This window comes from Carassius auratus, chromosome 23 (assembly GCF_003368295.1).
Source record: "Carassius auratus strain Wakin chromosome 23, ASM336829v1, whole genome shotgun sequence".
NCBI classification, from domain to species: Eukaryota; Metazoa; Chordata; class Actinopteri; order Cypriniformes; family Cyprinidae; genus Carassius; species Carassius auratus.
In genome coordinates this window covers 10445483-10471508 of record NC_039265.1, presented here as the reverse complement: position 1 = coordinate 10471508, position 26026 = coordinate 10445483, and the positions used below count along the sequence as shown (strand labels likewise).

At 34.7% G+C, this 26026-nt stretch overlaps 1 protein-coding gene and 1 long non-coding RNA gene across 3 annotated transcripts in view; one reads left to right on the top strand and one right to left on the bottom strand.

Annotated features, from left to right (window-relative positions):
• Positions 1-14525: 14525 nt before the first annotated feature.
• Positions 14526-18959, bottom strand: LOC113041269 (zinc finger protein 64 homolog, isoforms 1 and 2-like). Of its 2 annotated transcripts, XR_003275367.1 has the most exons (4): positions 18816-18959; positions 17841-17931; positions 16447-16525; positions 14526-15318 (listed from the first exon to the last, which is right to left on the bottom strand). XR_003275367.1 is itself a non-coding variant. In XM_026199708.1 (3 exons), the coding sequence occupies exons 1-3, from the start codon at positions 18832-18834 to the stop codon at positions 14997-14999; spliced, it is 420 nt and encodes a 139-aa protein (XP_026055493.1). In that variant the 5' UTR covers positions 18835-18949; the 3' UTR covers positions 14526-14996. The 2 variants fall into 2 exon arrangements, 1 of the variants encoding a protein (XP_026055493.1); XM_026199708.1 differs by lacking the exon at positions 17841-17931 and having other exon boundaries at positions 18816-18949.
• A 28-nt stretch (positions 18960-18987) lies between these two features.
• The window catches only part of LOC113041270 (uncharacterized), a 67240-nt gene continuing 60201 nt past the window's right edge, over positions 18988-26026 (top strand). The window contains exons 1-2 of the long non-coding RNA XR_003275368.1: positions 18988-19069; positions 19733-19810. This is a non-coding gene — a long non-coding RNA (uncharacterized LOC113041270). The remainder of the gene's footprint in view (positions 19070-19732; positions 19811-26026) is intronic.

Here is a 26026-nt window from a genome sequence, read left to right as displayed (position 1 = left end):
CAATTGTGAGGTATAAAGTCACAATTACAAGAAACTAACTTGTATTTGTGAGAAGGCCACATTGTGAGTTGTAAATTCACAACTACAAGAAATACACATACACGTGTGAGGTATAACATCACAATTGTAAGAAATAAAGTTGCAATTGTGAGACATAACATCACAATTGTAATTGTGAGGTAAAAAGTTACAATTACAAGAAATAAATCTCCATTTTGCAGCATAAAGTGAAAATGGTAAGAAAGTTGCATTGTGGGGAACAACCTTTCAAATGTGAGGTATAATATCACGATTACAAGAAATAAAGTTGCAGTTGTGAGGAATAAAGTCACAATTATAAGAAATAAAGTTACAGTTGTGATGTATAAAGTCATAATTACAGGAAATACTTACAATTGTGAGAGAGTCACTCTGATGTATAATGTCATAATTACAAAAAAATAAATTGCAATTGTGAGGTAAAAAGTCACAATTACAAGAAACTAACTTGCTTTTGTGAGAAGGCCGTAATTTGAGTAATAAATTCACAACTAAAAGAAATACATGTACAAGCGTGAGGTATAATGTCAAAATTATAGAAATAAAGTTGCAATTGTGAGAAAGATGCATTGTGAGGTATAAAGCTACAATTACAAGAAATAAAGATGCAATTGTGAGAAAGTCATATTGTGAGGTTGTAAAGTCATAATTACACTTTACAGCATTACAGTTTTAAAATACATGTGATAATTCAGAACATTTGGTCTTGGATGAATTTGTTGAGGAATATTTGAGTTCACATTGAGATCCCTGATAACCGACTGCAGACTTTGGCATCTTAACAAATCTGGGATCAGTTTGGGATGTTGTTGAGATCTCTTTTAAACCCTGTGACATTAACATTTACATTTACTCATTTAGCAGACACTTTTATCCAAAGCGATTTACAAATGACAGATTACTGTGGTCCTTTTCTCTGGAGACACATCTAAAGCAAATGCCTCCTTTTGCTCTTCATTTAATCTCATTATTGTCTAAAGTAGCGATTGAGATATAAAGAGATCTCACATGTGTTTTTCTTTCCTGTGGGAGGAGTCATCAACCATTTTTCCCAAACGGTAGTGAAAACAAAGGTTGTCTCTTTATGGAGCGTGAGCTATGAGCTTTTGACTTTGCCAACACAACAAAATCTGCTGACTGGAGTAAAATAAGTCACGTCTAAGGCTAAAACTCAATGACAAAGCACATTGTATTTACAACAGAAGCAAACGCACATACACATGCAACCAAACATACGTGTTCATATGCAATTCAAATTTTAAACTCTGATAGATGCAAAACAAGGCAAATCATTTTAATGTGTACAACGTTTGGACTGACTGACTAAAATGATCGCAGAAAAACAATAAACCCTTAAGCCAGTAAACAAATGAAACTAATAATTCCCATGTTCCCTCTCCATGCAATTATTTGCATCACACTTTCAAGAAAAAAAAAAAACTGAAGAACAATGGCTGTGATGCTTTACATAAAAAGTCATTGTATAACAATGGGAGGCTTGTGCTCTTAGGTAGCACTGTATCTCTCTAAAAGGCCCTTTCCAAAGAAAAAGTGGAGCACCCAGGTCATTAAATGACATTTCTGGCAAGAGGAGTGGGAATTAATTCCTTTGTCCATTAAAGGACTTTTATGGGGGTTTAGCAAAGCACATTCAGATGCTCTCCATTGGCTAAAAATTATACTTATTTTTCTACCCCCCGCTGAACTGTTTTAAAACACTGCCCTCCATCTCAGAAGAACAACAAAAGAGCTGTCACATTGTAATGCTTCCTGACAACCCAGGATAGAAGCATAAGAGACAAAAACAACACAACTGTGAATACAGCACAGCCACAAAAGAGACTTGACAAATCAAGACCTGTGAATGGCCTCCTACTAAATGCAAAAAAGACAATTCTGTTGTAGAAATAGAGACCTTTGCATTGCATATGCAAACAACAGCACCGCATGAATACTTTTACAAACAAAGTGCATATATCTTCTGATAAAAGATAAGATCACATTGCAACAAAAAGGGAATACATGAATGAATGAATTAATAAATAAAATACGTACACAAACAGATAATTAGTAATATGATATTTAAAAAATATATTATTTTTTAAATTTTATTTTATACAATAAGAAAAATAACATGTATGCCCAATAAGAATTTTTACTTAGCATTGCTGAGAATAGTATATATATATATATATATATATATATATATATATATATATATATATATATATATATATATATATATATATATATATATATATATATATATATGTTATATATATGTATATTATGTTTAAAAAAAAAATAAGAAAAATGACATTCATGCACAATAAAAAATGACTCATTTTACTCATTATTAAGAAGTTCAAGAGATTCACCTGTATGAGAAATTAAAATTAAAATATCTTTAAAAGAAAGTTTTATACATTGTTTATTCAATTACAGTCTTACATTTTGTAAATAAAGAAAAATTATATCTATGCATAATGAGAATGGCTTATTTTTATTATTATTTAGAAATCAGAGAGGATTCAACCATTTTAAATAAAATTACTTAAAATAAAAACACACAAATTTATTTCACGGAATTTGAAAAATAAATACTACAATTTATAATAGATTATAAATAAATATATAAAAATAAAATATTTACATAAATAAAAATTACATTAAACATATACATGTGTGAACACACACATACACATGTCTCAAACTATAATTATATAAGCAACTATAATATTTATCTATAAGTGCCTGAGCTTCGCTCGAGCATAAATCTAAAAGTTGGATTTATCTTTTTATAAAAGCCTGTCTTACATTACAACATAAGCTAATTAATTTCAAAAGGTTCAAAAGGTCCTCATTATGACATAAAAGCTCTTCCCGAGTTCTTTAATTCCTCATTTGCATATTGGAATGAAAAAAGAATTCCCTGTCTCAGTTTAAGACATTAACATAAATTTCATGAAAGGCTTCATATCAAACCACAATATATTCCAGACATGTCTTTTGTTATAAGCGCAAGACACTGGGTTTTCAATGATCAAACTCTTTGCAAATAAACCATATTCATTTATATGGAATTTGATAATCCTTTTTTAATGAAAGGCTGTGTTTGAAGAGGCATAAACACACGCGGTCTGCTGATTAAGTGAAGCATTTTTTCGCTCGGCACTCTGTCCTTCTTCTTAAATTTGTTTACCTGAGGAAAACGAACAAGGGGACACATAAAAGAAGCCACTTTGCTGAACACTCCAGCCTCTTGGAACATATCAATACTTTGATTTTTCTTCAAGGCTGAAAGATGCTCATATGGGGGGAGAAATCCATATCAACATTGACTAGACCGCTTAATTACATTAGAGGCCATCTTGAGCCTGTTGGTGATGGGCCATCAAATCGCATGCAAACTAAACAAAAAAAGGTCAAAAGCGTATTGTTATCAAACTGTGAAAGAGCAGGACAGAGCTGTTGCGTCAACGTCTGATAAAAGAACTGCTGAGAGGAAGAAAAATAATACAGAAAACTGGCTATAAGATCACACACACACACACACAAAACACTGAAGTATTGTCTTTCTTTCTGCTTTATCTCTCTAAAGTGAGTGTAGGCACTTTCTATTTTTAAAGTATAAGAAATATATTTAGCATTTTATCATCAGAACTGTTAGATCTGTTCAACTTTTCATCCAGAATAAAATTAACCAAGCATAAAACCTCAAGTGTTTCTATCACTCTGGCCATTAAAGTCAAATGATTAATTATATGTAAAAAATGCATATGTATTTTTATATACGTAAATATTTAATAAAAAGATGTAGTGAGAGCTTCAACAATTTATTACATTTTTTTATTTTAAATATTCAATTCAATGTTAAATAATCATTACACTGTTAGAAATTAAATAATTTTAACACAAACATTAATTTTGACTATTAATTTCTTATTGTAATGAAACACCAGACAACCATAAAATAAAATAATAATTCAGACATCTACTGAGATAGTTTTTGTTAATATTTTGAAAAAGATTTTATTCTGTTAATTTTAAAATAAAAGTTTTAGTAAATTTGCTGTGTATTTTTGAGATTTTTTTGTATACATCAACCTAAACTAAATGAAAATGAGAAATGTTGTATTGGAAACTAACTCAAAATAAGTTAAAGTGTAATTTCAGTTCAAATGTATTTCATGGTTTTAACTATAATAATTACAATGATACTGGTTTTGTTGCCATCTTTCCTAATTGCAAAAAAAAAAAAAAAAAAAAAAAATCATATTATCATGTCATTTCGGTCTTCTGTTAATGAGGTTCAACCTATTTTCTGAAGGTTAACTTTTTTTCACTGTCCATTTGTTGCACAAGAGTCTGATTTTCTGCCTCCTTCACGGAAAGTGTTTCCTGCAGTGTTTCCTGATTCAAGGACACCTTTTCTAGCCGTGTTTACGTCAGGAGGGAATGCAACGCAATATACGCTTTCTTTAAGCAGCTGTGAAGGTACTTCTGCATTTTGGGGGCTCTTTACGACCCCATTCAAAGGCTGACATCTCAAACACAGGAAGGAAGGAACCCAGAAAGGGCTTTACAGTATCAAGAGGTCCGTTTGAGTTTCCTTTCTCTTTTTTTAAACCAGCCTGAACACCCAAAACTTCACACAGCTTCAGTGGGTGCTAGTGCATCCTGTGGGATTTGTTCTTTAAGTTGAATTTGTATTAATATGCCCTCACTCACTGCAAAACAATGAACTTAAGTGAACTTATATGAGGTCATCTCTAACTAGTTCCAGTTGTTTTGGTGACCAACAAAAAGACCAGGAAAATTAGGGTGGAAAGAGAAGGAAAGCTAGAGAAGGAGGGGTGTCTGGGATTAGATCCTGGAAGTCTGCGAGATAAAACATCAAAGAGAAGCAGGAGAGAGCCATGCAGTTCCCACATAGAAATCATCTTTACACATAATGGCATTTTACAAGGGCCCTGCATTAAGGGTCTCGCAAAAAAAAAAAAAAAAAAAAAAAAACACCAAAAGAGGGGGCTGGGCCACTTTCCTCATGTAATAAAACACAGGCTGTGCCAAAACTTTCATAAGCATTGAAATAGTCCTCATGTGCATTATAAAAGCCTACAAATCATGCTTTTGAATATGAAATGCATGCAGTTGACATGTCAGATGCTGAGTTTTATGCTTACTCGTTCTCCAGAGCCAAAGATTTACATTCATGCAAAGGAGGAAGGAAAATTGTGATGACAGAAATGAAATGTGGAGGGGAAAAATAAACAAATAAATAAAAGGTCAAAAACAAAACATACCGATTTTTTTTTTTTTCTCCAGGAGTGCCTTCTTATCTGGGTGGATCTCACCGAGGGCTATCAGTAGTTAAAGAGAGGTTGTTTTCATGGATACTAGTGACTCACATAGGCAGATGAGGGAATTACAATAAAATCATGGAAATGTAGATTCAGTTCACAAGCAAGAGGGGTTTTATATGCCATAGCCTGGAACAACCTTCATAAGTTTGTCCTGAAAAAAACTAAACGAAAAAACAAACATCTATCTACTGGTGGTTGAACAAAACCAGGAGTTTTATTTGTTTATAGGGTGATATGTAGGCAAATAACACAAAACCTGTCACAAAAATGTCCAGGTCATATTTCAAAATGAAAAGAAATAGGAAATTATATTTTACTTAGTTAAATGAACATTTTTGACACTGTTTTCATGACACTCAAGCTAATTTTCCCTCTCAATTGTCATTACCATAATGTAAAACAAACAAACAAACAAAATAATAATGATGATGAAAAAATATGAAAAATATAAAAAATGAAAAATAATGTACATTTTATATACTTTTAAATCCACATGTATGCAGTATGAGAATAATGACAATTAATTCAATTTAATAAATAAATCACACACATATACACACACATGCATATATTTTTATATATATTTTATGTATCTAAGAAAAGATGTCAAACAATAATAAAAAAAGATTATTAGAGTACGTAAAATAAATACTTCAGTCTTTCTACTTAAAAAATTTCTGATTGAAAAATGATTTCCACACCATTTTGTTCCATGTAGAAAGAACCCTATCCTGCGAAAAATGGTTCACAAGAAGAAAATGGTTCTTTGCTGAACCTATAAAAACACAAAAACCATCAATGATGAAATCAATGAGAAAAGATGGAAGGTCAGATTAGGTTATATACGCACAAAAAATGATTCATAACAGAATGTAGTCATGTGGTAAATATGGTGACATCAACTGAAAAAAGTATTTTCAGAGACAGACAAAGTTATTAAATTACATTTAGATGAAAGATTATGAACACAAATATCACTGTACACAAACAAATTACTTGTCCCCAACGAAACCAGAAATGCATGTTAAAAAATGAAAAAGGTCCATTTTGATTGCATGTCGACTTCATAAAAAACATGCATTAGTGGCAGTTAACCACATAACCTCTGTGCTGTTCTCTCATGCATTTGATGGACTGTACGCCTCAGAAACACAGTGTCCTGATGTGTTTCTCCAGATATCTGTTCAAACTGTACACACAGCTTCACGCAGCGCTGGACAATCTCAACACGGCACGTCTGACAGCGCTTGCCTTGGCTTCTGTTTGAACATCATTCATACCGAGTCACATAGTGTTTTCTTCTGAGCAGAGAGAGAGAGAGAGAGAGAGAGAGAGGTCAGTACTGAGCTGCTAAATCTATTAGCACTGACGGAAAAATCAATGCACTCTTGTCCCTGTGAGACTCCCACTCAGATGTAGCCTTCACTTCCATGCAAACACAGGGCTGTCTGAAGAATGCAGCGGGGAACAGTGACAATGAGGTCGCCAAATATTGACTTCTGTCCAGTGGAGAGCTCATGCTTTTAGAAATATGAGGAAAGTGACGTCAGATCAGAGGGGCTGCTTCTGGAACATCAATTACTGTGACAGGGACCACTACTGACAAATGACCAATGATCAAAGTTAGTGACTTATTGATAGTAATTAGAAAAAATTGCAAAAGAATTGAATAATAAAATAATCAAATCCTCTTTGACACGCACCCAATAGTAAATGATCAGATTGAGTCATAAAAGTAATGATAGAAGAAAAACGGAATAAAAAAAAGAATCAAGAATCCTCTCAAAGATTCCAACTGAGATCAATGAATAAATTCTTTTTACATCTAGTCACACAGAGATGGATTGTTATTTTGGTGCCTTTCATGCTTTGTCTGTTTTTAAAGAACAAAACAAACGTATTCATTTATTTACTGTAAACATTGATTCAAAGATTCAATTCTGAAAAATCTAATGTTTTATCAGTGCTGATGGAATTAATTTCATTTGATATGGTGAAGTGGTGAAATCACTGTCTAATGTTAAAGTACATTAATATATATATATATATAATTGTTATAAAAAAAGCAAATATTTAACTCAGTTGAGTCAAGAGTCAACTGTTAACTAAAGTTAATAGTCATACATGTTTAAGGTAAACACTGAATATCCAAGTTTGAATTCAATAACAAATTAAATTACTGAAAAAAAAAAAAAAAAATGGAATCAAAGATTCTATTCTGAAAAATCAACGTATCAAGACACAACCGTGGAAGAATTCATTTCATGTTATATGTAGCAGTGGTGAAAGATTGATTCTACAGATTAACTGTAGAAAAAAAATTGCTAATTTTGAACTGTATTAAAACATAAATAAAATAATCAAATATATATTTGATTCATTCTGTAGCCCAACTGTACAAATCAAATCATTTTTTATCAACACACCACAAGAGCTGGTGTATTTCATGTTAAATGTAGCAGCGATGCAATAACTGTACATTAAATAATTACACAAATTATTAAATAAAAAGTGAAACTTTAAAAATGTAACTCAATAAAGTTTTTATTTTTATTTTTTATCCTTACACAGTCGAGGCTAAAGGTCTAAAGTCTATATGATGAAATCAGTTGTACTCATTACTGTAAACACCGAGTCTTAAAAGAGTCGAATAAAAGAATCAAATCTTTTTGTATCTAAAATAAACAAAGAAGGGTGGTTATTTCGACGCCCTTTATGTCCCTTTAATATATCTCTTATATCTATAATCTGATTAGAACTGCATTTATTGTATTTATTAACTGCAAATGTAGAATCAAAGACTCGATGTCAAAAGAATCAAATCGATCCAATTTTTCGAATCTTATATCTATATATCTTATACATATCGATGGCTGGTAGCTTTTAGTGTAAGGAATTTAATGGTTAACCACTGTAAACAGTACACATTAATTAGTCTCTCTCTCTCTCTATCTCTCTCTCTCTGTCTATCTATATATAATCAAATAACAGATGCATGCAGTTTAAGAATCAAATATATCGATGCACAACCAGCCATAGCTGAAAGTGTTCTTCATGATTTCAGGATCTTTTGCTACATTCTCGGCTCTGGCATTGCCAGGTGACATCAAGCATAAGTAAAACATGAAATGCCTGTTTTTGTTAGAAAACCGGAGCAAACAGGTGCTTTCTAGCTCACCTATCCTCTGAGAGGAAGAGGCCACAGGCTTTATCTAGTTGGATAAGTTGAGCTCGCGCTGATAGTTTGTGGCGGGGAAATGGCCTGATATGAGACTGGTGGTCATACATATGCACGCACAGGCAAAATGCAGCCGTCATATTTCATGTGTCTCCATCTGCATCTCTACAACTGCCTAAAGATCTTATCTCGTAACTGTCAGAGCAGGAAACGCGATAGTTCTCATGCACAGGACTATGTAGGCATTTGTTTACTACGACTGGAGAGAAATCAAAGCGCATACGTGTGTAATATCTCCTGGGTTAACTTTTATTTGCTACATTACACAGAAAAGAGGAGATAAGAGATGACTGATGCCTTTTGGGGATTTTAAATGTATGGGTTGTCTTGCTAAACAGCATCTTAAAGTTTGCACTGCCATCTACAGGCAAGAAAAGGATTTGCTTTAAAACAATTGAACCTTAAAACCAATGTACTAACAATAAACTAGGAGATTTAGCTGGTTCCTTACCCAAAAGAGAAGAAAATACTACAACACACACAAGTACATTGGTTTTGATATGATATGAGTAATAACTAGAACAGGAGATATGAAGGGATTTTTGTGCCAAAGATCTCTAGAGATTAGATACACGCTACTTGAAAACTAGTTAACACATTACTGGCAAGATTTCATTTGGTGTTAAAAACATTAGTTAATATAAACTAACAATGAACAACAATTTAGCAAAATGTATTTGTTTCTCAATTTATAAATACATTTTTAAAATCAGAAGATGGGTCTGTTAACATTAGAACGAACATTTACAAACGTTTAAATGATGTGTTGCTCAGTGTTAGTTCATGCATCATGTAATGTGAAACGGTTTTAAAGTGTTCCCCCAAAATAAAGTTAACAACTTTTTATATAAAGACGGATTAAGACTTTTTAACACTGCAACCTGTTCATTCTGTGAATATACTTGCATACACTTAACATTTAAAAGCTGGCGTTGGTAAAAAAAAATAAAAATAAAAATAAATAAAAAGTCTTTAAGATGCTCACCCAGGCTGTATTCATTTGAACAAAATACAGTATAAATGCTGATATTACAAAACTACAATTTAAAGTAACTTTTTATTTTCGATATATTTTAAAACGTAATTTATTCCTTTTATTTTCAGCATCATTACTCCAGTCTTTAGTGTCACATGATCCTTCAGAAATCACTCTTATATGCTGATTTGCTGCTCAAGAAAGATTATTATAATAGATGTTGAAAACAGGATCATATGATGAATAGAACAGTTTTTTTTTGTTTGCAATGTTATAAATGTCTTTACTGTCACTTTTGATCAATTTAATGTATCCTTGCACTACTTTCTTAAAAAAAAAAAAAAAAAAAAACACCTTTTGACCCCAAACATTTGAAGGGTATTATACATGTGTAGTCTAGAGTATGTTAATTGAAGGGTTGCATCTTGGTTAACCAACGCAGAGCGTTAACCACTACACCACCTGGAAACCGAAAACACACAAAACACTATTTAAAAGGTAAAACATGTCAAAAAGAAGAATGTTTATTTCACTGTAGAATACAGGGAAAAAACTATCGATCCACTTTTGATTTGATGCAAAATTCAATAAGAAACGACTCCCTGATCCAGCATGGCAAGCTCTGTATGTTATGCTGTGTTCAGGTCACGTCTGTATTAATTGCCATAATTGCACATTTTCCACTTGTAAGATCCATTCATGTCTTTTTCAAACTCTTAATTTTTTAATGTAAATGCCATATTCACTGGTGTTACCTTGTGTGCTTTTCTTGTGTGCATTTCCAACAAACTTTTCACATGGATCCATTTTGGATGAGCACTGAAATTGAAAACTGAAACAGTTTTATAATTCGTAGAATTAAAGTAATTCCAACACAACATGAACACAGCAGTCAAGGTAGCGATGAATAGAAAAACAGCATGTTCAATGGATTGTTTAACAACATACTGACTGTCGATGGGGAACACCTCGTCGTGACCCGTGTCTGAAGCATACTTTGAAAAACGCCAATGTGTTGGCCGGCGACAGCCTCTGACGTCGCTACCGGCGCGACTATAAATACGCGCCCGTAGGACCCGTCACTTATCTTCTTCGTCTTCATTGACTGTTTTGTTTGAAGCGTGCATCTGAGAAACGACCAGAATGGTAAGAGCGATCTATTATGGTTATCATGGCATCCACTAGCAAGGCGTTTAAACAGTGTGTGCATCCATGTCAGCGTTATTTGACACCTGATGACACACACAGTCTTTGCGTCTCTTGTTTGGGCAAAGAGCACGCGCGCGATGTCCTTGAGGGGGCAATCTGCGCGCACTGCGAGCGTTTTTCTGTGGAAAAGCTCCGCTCTCGTTTGTCATCTGGATCTCGCGGCTCAGGACCCGCCGTTGCCGAGGCACGGAGGAGAATGAGCTCGTGGGGATCGCAGGTGGATCTCGCTGAGGAGTTTAGAGAGGGACTTTCCTCTCACACTCTCCGGCGGCAAACGAGAGCGAACTTCGAGAGGAAGATGCGTTGTCATTAACCCTTTCTGACACTGAAGTTAGTGCTCTGCTGGGTTCTAACCAGAAAGAGCAGGAGATATTTGAGAGTGGTGAAGAAGCTGAGGCTGAGCCGCTCATTTCTCCTGCTCTGCGTATGGGGAGCTGTTAGAGGTTATGGATCGCGCCGCGGCCAAAAAAAAAAAAAAAAAAATTTTTGTAAATAAAATAAAAATAAAAATAAATAAACTTGCCATGGAAGTGTGCCAGAATAGTAACGTCGCGAGGTAGACTCGATGAGTGTTATTTTTCTGACCATAGCCCGCAGCCCAGGTGAGCCTTCCATTCTTGCCTGACTTACATGCAGAAGTTGAAAAGGAATGGAAGAGGCCGTTTTCTCTTGCATCCATCGGTTTCAGCATACGAGTTATGCTGATATCGATGGCATGCACGAGGACGGCTATGAGAGGATGCCCCCTGTAGAAGAGATGCTGGCTTGCTATCTCTCAGTGGGGGAACATCCTCTCTAAAATCTCCCTCTTTGCCATCTAAGCCCTTCCAGGATACATCCCGCTTAAATGGTAAATCATACGCAGTAGCAGAGCCCGAACAACAAAGGGGTCCTGGCCCATCTCGATCTGAGGATCGAAGACGGGCGCAGAAGGCTAGTGTCGCGGCTCGTGCTCCTCCCCCGCCTGAGGGCAGGGGCAAGAGGAATCGCGGGTCACGAAAGAGGTAAGCAGGGTCTGAAGGATGTGATTCAGACGGGGCAGCGTTCTCGTCTGGATCAGAGCGATACCTAGGAGTTTGTCACTTCCTTTTGGATGTTTTTAAATTCTGTTTCATTTCTCCCCTGCCTAATTCCCCTGTAGCCACCAGCGCTCCACCTGATCGTGGTTAGGTGGAAAGTTTCTCACATAACAGTCTCCTATCCTGGACCTGTTATGTTTTTGGTTGGTCCTATTTTCATAGTGACCTCCTTACTGACGGTCCGGACCAAAAGGGGACGCCCCGTAAAGCGGGACTCCAGTACAGGAGGGTGGGTGAGTATGTAACCCTTTCTGCTTATGGGTGTTATGTTGCTGGTGGTTATGTCTTCTAACAGACTCTGTGAGTTTCCTTTTACAGTGCTCAGTTCCAGCCTTGTGCTCTGGCCACGATCACACGCTTTCGGCAGGCGGCCGTGCCGCGTGGGTTCGCCCCCCCCAGGGCGCGACACCCACCGCGGAGCGAGTTCCACGTGCGGGAAGCAAGCGCTCTGCGGTTGCTCATCCCACACCCCTCCCGAGGAGCCTGGCTGATCGTCAGAACTGGCATAGCACTGCAGGGAATTTCATGGATATCCGGCCAGGTCACCCTGAGGGGCCGCCTGGCCGCTTGGCGCATCCGGGGAGGTGGTAGTTACGGAGTCCTTCTGTATGTACTGCCTCAGGTGATGCTCCCCTCGCTTGAGGGTTGGAGCTCGCCTCTCCCATGCGATCCAGCGCCTCTGCGATGCTTAGGAACCTTTCTGTACACACGCTAAGCCTGTGTACTGTCTCAAAACCACATGGTGGTCAGTGTGCACGTGAACACTTTGCGCACTGTCTCAAATCCACGTAAGTGGTAAGTGTGCACGCAAGGCTCTGCACACTTTCTAAAATCCTGTACGGTAAGGGTTACGCGCCCCGCTTCGTTCCCTTTCTTAAGATGATTAGCCCCGAGGTTTCTTGGGCTTCATTCAACCAGTGTGTATTTGTTATACACCCCAAGCATCGCTTCCCTCAACATGAGGGGCTGTGTGGACTCCCGCATATTGTGGTCTTTTCAGATAGTAGGCTTCACCAGGCCTCTCTGATGGTGAGCTCCCACATACTGTGGTTGTCAGGTAGTAGGCCTCACCAGGTCTCCCTGGAGTCGAGTTCCATATTACCTTCCACTGAGGTGGTTATCAGGTAACAGGTAGTAGGCCTCTCTAGGCCTCTCTGTAGGTGAACTCCCACATATTGTGGTTATCAGATAGTAGGCTTCACAGGTCTCTCTGAAGGTGAGCTCCCACATACAGTGGTTGTCAGGTAACCTTTTTCTGTACACACGCTAAGCCTGTGTACTTTCTCAAAACCACATGGTGGTCAGTGTGCACGTGAACACTTTGCGCACTGTCTCAAATCCACGTAAGTGGTAAGTGTGCACGCAAGGCTCTGCGCACTTTCTAAAATCCTGTACGGTAAGGGTTACGCGCTCCGCTTCGTTCCCTTTCTTAAGATGATTAGCCCCGGGGTTCCTTGGGCTTCATCCAACCAGTGTGTATTTGTAATACACCTCAAGCACCGCCCCTTAACATGGGGGGCTGTGTGGGCAATTCTCGCGGTAGTTAGCAGCGCTCCCCTTTTCTAAAAGGGTCGCCTATGAGCATGCTGCTCGGAGCTCGGAGTCCTCCTCTCATGGGAGACTGAATTCTCGGTTTTTTCATCAGAGCGCTCCAGTACTACATACTGTTTTGAGACGCACTGTGAGAGCAGACATCCTGCTGAGGCTCGGGGAATGGCGCCTTCGCACCAAGGTGTTGAAGTAGAGTTAGAGAGGTTGGCCAGACCTGGGTGGATCGGTTTTGCGGCTCAGGAGAGCGTCGCACTATCCCCTCTGGCTTCCTCTGACTCATCCAGCTCCATTGGGGCTGGACGCCATGGTACAGGCGTGGCCGAGGCTTCATCTGTATGTTCCGTCCTCCAATTGCTCTGCTCCCGGGCCATTCCATCTACGAGCTGCTCTATCAGAGTGCCACGAGAGCCCCTCCTTTGTGACAGGCAAGACTTGGTAATAAACAGTGCTAAGTTCTTAGCCGTATCCCTTTAAAGGAATCTTTCGTGATTCCAAGCCTTCAGCTCTACCCCGGGCCGAGGCCCTTCAGGTAAGTTGGGTATGTAGCTTAGGCCTTTGGCCATAAGGGATAATGTCATGGACAGCCGTCGAACCGTCCCAGGGGCGACTCCCGGTGAAATGGTAGAGTTGGTACTTAGTGTTTGCCATGATTCTGGCCTGCACTCCCCTCAGCATGGCGGCGTGGGTATACTGTTCCCCATAGTGTCCCTTCAGAGGACGCAGTTCGAAGTTCCCTTGACAGGGAACGTCTCAGGTTACGAATGTAACCATGGTTCCCTGAGAGGGAACGAGACACTGCGTCCTCTAGCTCCCTGCCATGCTTCGGACGCAAGCTTCACGAAGAAGATAAGTGACGGGTCCTACGGGCGCGTATTTATAGTCGCGCCGGTAGCGACGTCAGAGGCTGTCGCCGGCCAACACATTGGCGTTTTTCAAAGTATGCTTCAGACACGGGTCACGACGAGGTGTTCCCCATAGTGTCCCTTCAGAGGACGCAGTGTCTCGTTCCCTCTCAGGGAACCATGGTTACATTCGTAACCTGAGACGTTTTATTTACACACTATTATATAAACAAATTTTTTTCTGAATATACACATGTATATTTGTGTATCTAAATATACATAAAGTACACAAACTATATATTACGTAAACAATTTTTAATTTTGGATACGATTAATCATTTGACAGTACTAGAAAAAAACTCAAAACAGCTGTAAAGCTGTTAAAATGATACAATCTAGGACCTTTATACAGTTCGAAAAGTACAAAAGTAGCTTCCAGTCCTATTGAGGGCACCATGATGATCTTAAGATGCGTCGTGCCGTACGAAGATGCTGTGTCGGTTGTGACGGAGGTTACAGTTTTACTTTGTTGTTGCACGTTACTGTTATGCTGCGAAGAGAATCCTCTCTGGCTCCTCCTCCATCCTGCTTCTTTATCCGGACTTACATTGCCTATCCGGTTTATCCGCATGACACTTCCTCCTCTTTATTAACATATTACTCAGCTGATTACTCGCAAACGAACAGTGCTCACATTTAAAGGGCTGTGGATCTTGAGCGCCCCCTTGGTGGAGCGGAGTAACTGCACCCACTACACTGCAGCGGCTGGGTGGGCTGGTGCTCGTGGGAATACTGCTGCAGGGCGGCTTTGGTGGAGCACTGTAAGTCACATTTTGAGCAGTGGAAGGAGTCGAAGATGCTGTGTTTCAGCTGCACGTGGGATTTTAAATTGGTCTTCATGGCACAGCGGTACTTGTAGAGTTCACACTTATAAGGCTTCTCGTCGTAGTGAACCGGACAGTGGCGCTCCAGGTCAGAGTTGATCTTAAATTTGGCATCGCATTGATTGCACTGGAACCTGAGGAAACATCCGGGGATGAGAAGTCAATATATTACTCGATCACAAAAAGCGAAACTGTTCTAATAATGCTGTTCAACAATTTATGATTCGTTTGCAACATATCAAGTAAATACACTGATGTACAATTAGATTTTGACACGGTTTAATTTTCGTGGCAAAGAGCATGTACTTGTATAACTGATTGAGTGTGTTCTCAATTTTCATAACATGGTAAAAAAAAAAAGAGCTGTTTGGTTTTGATAACTAAAAACAGGAAAACCAATTTTATCTTATTAATCTTTTGGCAGTTTTACAAGCACTAGTGTAAATTCTCAAAAATGATCGGTGACAGGAAATTCTTTGTGGCTGAAAACAACAACAACAAAAAAATTACAACTAGAAAAACACTTGATTTTTGTGCTTTTAAAAAATATTTTAGTTGATATCTATTGTTTGTTATTAGAATTGTTATTATTAATCAGAGTTTATATACACACACACTTGAAAAGGTTGGGTTGGTATAACTTCTCTTATGCTATTTCTAATGTTTTCTATTTTAATAAGTTGTGAAATGTAATATATTAATTCATGTGATCATGTGATAACTCCTGTCTTTAGTGCCATATGATCTTTCAGAAATCATTCTAATTTGGTACTCAAGAAACACTACTATTATTATATTTATTAATGTGGAAAACAGTTGCTTGAAGTTTTTGTGGGAACCGTGGTTCTTTTTTCAGTATTCTTTGATGAACAGTTCAAATGAACAGCATTGATTTGAAATAGAAATATTTTGAAACATTGTAAATGTCTTTATGTTGTCTATAGTTCCAATTTTAATGCTTCTGTGCTCTCTATCAAAACCTTTCACTCTTTTGAGTTTCTTGAGGAAAAGCAATACTTTTTTCAGGTGTTTCAGGAGTTTTTTGGTGCAATGCAACATGCATAAGAGAACACAAAAGCAAATTTTCTGTGCATCTAATATTTTTATAAAGACATAACTGTCTCTTTTGATCAGTTCAATACATCCTTCCGTAATAAAAATGCTACTTGCTTTCAAAATATCACACCCATCCCAAACTTTTGACATATTTCAGAACATTATCTACATCCTTGAAATACACAGTGTCTGTGGCGCTGTCTCACCTGTGTGAGATCGGAGGTGAACGGTCAGCTGGCTGGAGTTGGGGCATATGGCAGAGTTCACAGTCGAAAGGCCTCTCACCTGAAGAAGGGAGTCAGAGATCAGCACTTTAACGTACATTTGGCATCCTTTCATAATGATAAAGCGTAAGGTGCAACAGAGTTTTGATTGTGCAATGTTTTTCAGGTAGTTTGCAGGCAGGTTTCTTGCACTGGCACAGTTCTTCTGGATTGAGTCTGTCACAGTTTGCTCTGTTTCTTCATGTTATTTAGACGGACTAATGATGATCAGGTCAGATCTCTGTGTGAAGCACTGGCTGCTGTTACACAGTAAGCAATAAATGTGTATGTATTTATATTATTACAACTTTGAATGCTGTGTATCATTATGTACAGGTGCATCTATAAAAAAATAGAATATCCTGAAAAAGTTACATGTGAAGTAAAACATTAAAAAAAGTTTTAATTTTGATGATTAGCGCTTACAGCACATGAACATACAAATATCCAGTATATCAAATTATTAGAATATTTACTTTTGAGTTTACAGTATAAATTTCAGCTATCTCTTGTTCTTTGAAACCACAGTAATGGGGAAGTGCCAGCTTGGCAATGGTCCAGAAGACCCTCCACGAAGAGGGTAAGTCACAGACGGTCATTACTGAAAGGGCTGGCTGTTCACAGAGTGCTGTATCAAAGCATATTAAATGCAAAGTTGACTGGAAGGAAGTAACTGGATTGGAAAAGGTGCCCAACAGGGATTGCTTGAGATTACCATCAAGCAAAGCTGATTCAAACACTTGGGAGAGCTTCAAAAGGACTGAACTGAAGCTGGAGTCAGTGCATCAAGAACCACAATGCTCAGACGCCTCAAAGAAAAGGGCTACCAAGTCACTTCTGAAACAGAAACAACATCAGAAGCGTCTTACCAGGGCCAAGGAGAAAAAGAACTGGAATGTTGTTCAGTGGCACAAACTCCTCTTTTCAGATAAAAGTCAATTTCGTATTTTATTTGGAAATCAAGGTCTGGAGTCTGGAGGAAGAGTGGAGAGGCACAGAATACAAGCTGCTTGAAGTCCAGTGTGAAGTTTCTGAAATCACTGATGGTTTGGGGTGCTGTGACGTCTGATAGTGTTGGTCCATTGTGTTTTATCAAGTCCAGAGTCAATGCAGCCATTTTAGAGCACTTTATGCTTCCATCAGCTGACAAGCTTCATGGAGATACTGATTTGCTTTCCTAGCAGGACTTAGCACCTGCCCACAGTGCCAAAATCACTTCCAAGTGGTTTGATGACCATGATATTACTGTGCTTGATTGGCCAGCCAACTCACCTGACCTGAATCCATACAGGATATATGGAACATTTTCAAGAAAAGCTCAGAAACAGATTACTCACCAATACAGATGTCCTGAAGGCTCAATAGTGTCTCAGCAGAGCCACAGACTGACCGCGTCCATTCCACTCCTCACTGATGCTGGAGTTTGTGCTAAAGGAGCCCCAACAAAGTATTTAGTGCATAAATGAACATATTTTAATAACCTTGAACTTTTCTGATTGGCAAATCCTCTTTTTTTATCTTAAGAAATATTCGAATATTCTGAGATAATGGATTTTTGACTTTCATGAGCTGTAAACTCTTATCAGGTTAATAATAAAATTTTTTTATAAATGAAATGTTTAGAAACTAGAATTTATGAAAGTTGTGGAATAAGAACAACAAAAAAAACTTTTTCACAATATTCAAATATTTTTAGATGCACCTACACACACACACACACACACACACACACACACACACACACACACACACACACACACACACACACACACACACACACAGAGAGAGCAGGGAAAAATACATTTACTTTATATATGAATATAAATGTTCTATCTATCTATCTATATATCTATCTATAAATGAAATATATAAATTATTTAATAAGCTAATTTTTTACACCAAGCAATACATGTGTATTTATGTTTATTACACACACACACACACACACACACACACACACACACACACACACACATTTATATAAGCCTACTTTTATATATATATATATATATATATATATATATATATATATATATATATATATATATTTATATAAACTTTAAGTAGGCTTATATCAAATTGTAACATGAACTTTCATTGTCTGTAATGTCAATGTTTGTAATAAATACAACAATAAATAAAACTGTTATTAGTATAATATACTGAGAGGTATTTCATTAATCTAATCTGTCTACTTAATAGCGTCAGTATTTGAATCATGATTGTGATTATTTACCTGTATTTCACTGGAATCTATTTTCGAATTTGTTCTAAACAGTGTTTTTGTACGTATAGATTATATCTCTATGTACCTTTATGTAACGTTACCATGCGGGTCAGGATGCCAGCTGAGAGTCAACTTTAATCAACTTTAATTCGCGTTTTGTTCGGTGTCCTCTTCATTTCAAGCGGTCTTCAGCAGCGCTCAAGCTTTTGCGACAGTGGGAGCCGCTTGACGGTAAACATCATCACCAGTGAAGTCAGCGCGCAGCAGCGCCTCACGCGCCAGGAAAGAGTATCGGACCACAAACAAATAAACAAACACTGCCACCAAAAACAGGTAAAGGTAGGTGTAAATGTTCAGTTAAAGCGACTTTTCATTTTCAATCAACTTTTCCACAAAACAAGGATTTTTAGCCTTTAAATAATGGTTAAGAAATCAGTTAACTTACACGAACTTACAAGCCCAAGGTGTTTTCCCGGTAACGGTAAATTATATTTTTCTTGTCACTCGGTGTGTATTTCATTCTTCGTAAATCCTCCTTCACTCATTTAATACACGGAGAGTGTGATATGACAATTATAGTCCAAAGCTGCCACTAATCTGTCATTTATAAGCAATGTAACGTTTGCATCATATAACGTTTTCACGTTTGGGGGCGGGGCTTCAGGGTCAGTTGATTGACAGGTGTCAAATTATATCTCAATTTAATTATATCATAGTCAATATTAGATCTCTTGTTTATTATATTATTTTCAAATTGTATTAGTACATTGTACATTATAAGGAACATTATAGTCGTAAACTTGCAGTTATATCTCCTAGAGTCAGTCAGTTTTGTGCAGAAATGACTAACCTCGTGGCCTGATGTGTGTCGGTGGGGAACATGGAGATGAGTGTCTCTGTCAGTTGATTTGAAGCCAGCTGAGCTCGACAGCTGCACACAGCTGCTTAATGGCTGCAGGCTGTCTGTCAGAAGACATCTTTTAATTGTTCACTGTCTCGCAGGATTTTGACTGCAGTTACATCAGAAGAACACACGGCGGCGCCCGAGCGCCATTCACCAGAACGAGAGGCAGTCTATAGGTAAGCTTGAGCTGCTCTGTGACACTTGGTCAGTCATTATATTATATTATATTATATTATATTATATTATATTATATTATATTATATTATATTATATTATATTATATTACTAATTATTTTTAATAATAACAACACATGTATTACTATAATTTATGTAGTACTGTTATTGTTGCATTATTTATATACTTATATATAATTATATACTTATATATAATTATATAATCTATATTATTTGTTTTTATAATTTATTTTTAACTGCATAATTACATTTATTCATTTAATTACATTTATATTTTTTTAACTATAATTTATAGCATATAAATTTCTTATAATATACTAATATTATGATGATTATTAATGTTGTTGTTTTTAAGTAATTGGAACATTTATAATACGTATACATTTAATATTACTTTCCTAAAAACAATACATATTGTGTATTTTAATATATTATTATTATTAAATCATTTAGATTGAAATAATATAATAACAGTAAATTATATATATTATAAACATATTATATAAAACGCTTTATATTTGTAATTGTAATAAAACAAATTGTAGTATATGATTTATACTATATTTGTAATACTATAATTATTATTTGTATACCAAATCTCATTTTTTTATGTTGGAAAGAACATCAGCAGTATGTAATTTTGCAGCATTATTGTTGTTGTTTTTATTAATGCTAACATTCTTTATAATAATTACTAATAAATACATGTTATTAACATGATTTTGATAAAAATGCTATACATTTACATATTATTACGGATTTAAATGCTATGCCAAATATTAATGATCATATTGGGCACAATCCCAATCATTTCATTATATCAGAGAAGTCCAGGATGTTCCATATATTCAGGTTTATTAATAAAAAACAAGTTCACTGCAGTGGACAAAGATGGATATTTTATTCATTATTATTAGTGCGCTGATCTTGAGCTAAAAGCAGCACAAAACAGATTAGATTCTCACAAAACAAACTCATTCAGAGAGTATTTGTGTATCCATCGCCGTTAGCAGACAACATACTGACTTCCACATTTATTTCTCTGAGTTATATTCAATAAAATATTTACATATAATTCTTGGTCACCTCAGGCCATTCTGCTCAGGTTGTGCTGTGAAGGGTGTGAGTAATCCGCTCATCATTAATTTACACACCATCATTTTTATTCCCATATGCTGTGATTCAGAGGCAGATCAGTTCTGGATGTTCACATATTGTGAAACTGAAGAAATGAAAGGCACTGTCATGAATGTACTGACACTGTTAGTTAGGATAATGACCTTGACCACATTAACCACATCAAACATATAAAAGACATTCCTGCTGTTGATGATGAATCTCTTGAGTCTTCAAGATCTTACGTGAGATCTGCCTTTTCTAAACTTCATGATCCAAATCTTCCTCTTCTTTTTATTTATTTATTTGCGAAGATCTGGTGAACATTAAAATCATATAATATTTTTGATTTGAAAATATCATTTTGAATAAATTAATAATAATAACAATAATGTTTTTATTAAAATAATATTAATGCATGTATATATTAATAATAACAACAATATTCAAATTATTTATTATTTATTGTTATTATTTGTTTTGTGTGTGTGTGTGAAATATTTCATATTTTATATCTGTTGATATATCTTGTTTTTATTAAAATAATTGTAATAAACATTTTATAATTCTAATAATATTAAAACTATATTAATGCAACAACAACAATTATATAATAATATTTTAAATTATTATTACTATTATTTGGTGAACTTCTGGTGAGCATCTTCTATTTTAAAAACTCATTATATTTTTTAAATTGAAAACATGTTTTTATATATTATAATTTATTATTTTATTATTATTTTTAGTGAAGTATTTCATATTTTATATATATTCATATATCTTGTTTTTATTAAAATAATTTTAATAAACATTTTATAATTCTAATAATATAAAAAATATATTAACGCAACAACAAAAATGATATATAAATATTTTAAATTATTATTATTATTATTATTTGGTGAACTTCTGTTTGAGAATTTTCTATCTAAAAAGAAAATCGTATTATATTTTTTAATTGAAAACATCTGTGTTTATATATTATAATTTATAATTTGTTATTATTATTATATTTATTTATTATTTATTATTGAAATATTTTATATCTATGCATATATTTTGTTCTTATTTAAATAATTAAAAAAAAAAATTCTAATAATATTAAAACTATGTTAATGCAACCACAACAATTATTATATATATCACCAAACAATAATATATAGTTATTATTGTTTGGTGAACTTCTGGTGAGCATCATCTATATTAAAATCAAATTATATTTTTCAATTAAAAATCTGTTTTATTTTATATTATAAAATATAATATATATTGCTTTTTTTAAAATAATATTAGCTATATTAATTATAATAATGTTAAAACTATTTAAAAAAAAAAAATATATATATATATATATATATATAATAATCATAAAAAGTTAATACACTTTTTAATGCTTATTATTATAAATTATTTGCTATAAATATATAATATAATTCACATTAATTATAAAATAAAACACATATTTTGAATGATTTATTAATACAATAAATAATTGGCTATAAAGTTAACAACAATAATAAAAAAATATTTTGATATTTTGTTTAATTTCTATTAAACAAAAGCATATAGTGACCTGCAGAAAGGTACAGCAGTGTGATGTGTGAATATAGCATTGTATGGTAGGGATATGGGGATAAATAAATGACATGCTTGTTAAATCTTTTGCCTTAAGTTTTTAAGTTTGTCGTAAGAAACTCAACAAGACATTCTGAAAAAAACCTTAAGACTGGATTTATTACAACTCGTCCTTGAGCAACGACAAACCACTTGTATTGCATTCGCAGAAATACAACAGACGATAATACCGATTTAATCAACGCGCTTTAAATATAAATTTTTCAAGAACTGTGCAGTTCCCCGTGGAAGCAGTTTTAATAATCTTTTGATGTTGTAATACTCAGCCTTCATAATTTCCCAACATCACATAAACAGATCTTATGCCATACTTACAATATTTGTCAAATAATTGTTGTTTATGGAAAACGGCGGCAGAGAAGGGGCATGTTTCAGCATCTCCTCTAATGCTACAACAACACATAAATGCACAAATGAGTCAGCGTAAAACTCTGGAGGATGAACATGAAGACACCTGTGAACTAAACGTTTCTGTCTGGGTTTAATCGTCTGAAGATCCACGCCAGGTTTCACTCAGCCTAAGGTTACAGCAACAGTGTCCTGCTAAATAATATCAGTAAAACTGGGACAGACGGAAAGAGAAGAGAGAAATGAGATGTGTACGGCAGGGTGATGTGTTTATGACGTGAGGAGGAACAGGAAAAGACGTTCTGAAGGTTCATGTTTGGTTCGAGCTGCCTGACAAATGATACACACATGTAAAATATGAATGGAGCTCAACAGATATAACGTCTGGAAAACATCACATCTCTGTGTATTTCATGGCAAAAACACACTTACGTACAAGACAGACCATAGACTTTTTATATAAAGCATTTTTTTTTTTTCATTTTATTAAAGAATCATATTTTTATCACATTTAAATTACAGACACCCTTAAATTTCCCCAAAGGGAGATTTCAGATTTCAGGAAACAATTTTGTCCCTAAACTACAGCTAAGCTATGATAAAGGTAAAAATATATTTATATTTTAGTAAAACATTTTTTTAGATTTTAATTTTAAAAACTAAACTAAAAAAAAAAATAAAAATCAAGTAGCAAACAAGTTATTATAGTGCTTGATTATTATTATTATTATTATTTAAAGCACTAATAATAATAATAATAATAATGCTAGTGTTTATTGTTATTATAAAATATTATGGATTTATATTTGTAATAAATGTATATTTTTATAAAGTTTTTTTTGTTAAAGGTTTGATCTGAATATTATTATTATTATTAATTATTATTTTCAATAATAATAATAATAATATATAGTTTTATTTTTGCTGTTAAAAATAAATAATAAAATAATAGTTATTAATAAGAAATGTATCTTTTTATCCAGATTTTGTACTGAAGGTTTTAAATAATAATACTAATAATAGTATTAATAATAAATAAAAATTAATATAATAAATTAAGATTAAAATAGCATTTTATTATTGTTTTATTACATTAATATTGTTGTTAAAATAAAATATTATAAAATATTTGATTTAGTATTTAAAAACATATAAAATAACAATAAATACTATATATATATTAGTATATCATAAATGTTAACACACTGGCTACACACTCAAAAATCTGCTAGCACAGAAAGGTCTTGGATGTAAAGTATTATCTGGACTAAATAATGCACATGATAACTGAAGAATGAAGAACAGAGAGCAAAACATGAAACCGGCATAATCAGGCTGTAAAAGCACTCTAATAAACAATAAAGCAGACAGAAGAATCATCAGTGGCTCAGGGCAGAATGCACTGCACAGACTCCAGCAGGACTCCGGGATCTGACGTCTTCTTAATCATCTTCTGATCTAATAAGCTGTTTGAAAACAGTTGCTTTCATTTCTAACCCAGAAGTGTCCAGTGAATTCAACTCAATGCAGATGTCTACTTTACTCTGTTTTATGGCTGTAATAGAATCAGGTCAGTGCAAAAATGTAGACTCTCAAAACCACATCTAGAGAAGGAGCTCCAAGTCCCATTACTTTTCGACGTGATCGGATGATTTTGTGACCGGTGAATTGAAAAGAGAACTTAGCAACACTCTAGAAATGCTTTGTGCAGTCATCACTCATTTTACACTATACAATTTTTTTTCTGAAAAAATAAATAAATATTTATTTATAATATTAAGTTATGCTCAAATAAAAGTAATTCTGAAAATCACTAACTGCAGAGAAACAGTATTTGTATGCATCATGGTTAACACACAGAAACTCACTGACATGCTGAGAAAATGTTGATTATTAACAACAATGAATCAAAGCTGCTTGTTTTGAACTCTGATGTTCACTGACTACACTCATGACAGGACGTCCTGTTCTAATATTAGGATTAATCGTTTGAAAAGAGACGTCTGTTTACAGTACACACTATAAAAATGACCACGAGCAGCTGCTTTGACTCTTGAAAAATACATGCACTGGAGTTCACTATTAAAAATAATGATGCCATAGAAAAAACATTTTTGGTCTTATGAGAACCATTTTTTTCTTAGTGTTAAGAACTTTTAAAGAATCTAAAGAACATTTTGTGGAATGGAAAGATTGCATGGATTTTAAAGCTTTTTCATGAAACCATCGATGCTAATAGTACTTTTTCCCCTATATTTTTAACTGTAATAAGGTTGAAGTCAGTCTGAAATTTACAAGGAAAATTTTTTTTTAAATCTAGAAAAGCAAGCCTTGTATTAAAGAAAAAAAAATATGTGTGTGTGTATATATATATATATATATATTAGAGGTGGGCATAGATAATTTTTTTTAAAATCTAGATTAATCTCACTGTGATCTTGAAATTAATCTAGATTAAAATGGCTCATTCAAATTCTGCCGAAGGCATTCAGAATATATGTGTTACCCAAATAAAATTGACAAACAGTAAGTCTTTGAGAAGGGGTTTATCAAGCTAGATGGTGCATTAGAAATGTACATCTCCTGTTTCCAAAATGCATCACAAACTGCTTGAAAAAGCTGTAAACTAATTCCACATTGCACAAGCGGGGACCCGGTGAAGGTTGTACCAGTGGGCCCTGTTTGAAATTGTCTAATTTGTATATTCGTTTATTTTTATTTATTTGTGCTATTTACACAATGTTTAAGGTTTTTTCCAGTTTGTAGGTGTCAAGGTACAGAAACTAAATAATTAAATGTAAAAAAGCACTGGATAGTCTTCAATGTAAAAATGAAATATACAATAAAACCTACATTTATTCAGACACCTTCAACATTTCTCACATTATTACAGTTCTGCTATATAAATATAAAAAATATATCTGGTGTCTGAATAATTTTTGGTTTGACTGTTAAAACTACAAAGTAGTCAAGAGCAGTGAGTGATTTTCATTTTCATTTTCTTGGATTAACATTACAGCAGCCAGTAGCTAAATTAGGTGCGGTCCCTTTAAGAGACGATGAACGCATCCCATTTTTCCCTCAACTGTTTACTT

What these genes read in the sequence shown, in the direction of transcription:
- LOC113041269 (XM_026199708.1), bottom strand. An exon ending in TCACCTCCGATCTCACACAG is followed by an intron (nt 15,319 to 16,446) that starts GTGAGACAGCGC and finishes ATGTTTCCTCAG; the next exon opens with GTTCCAGTGCAATCAATGCG.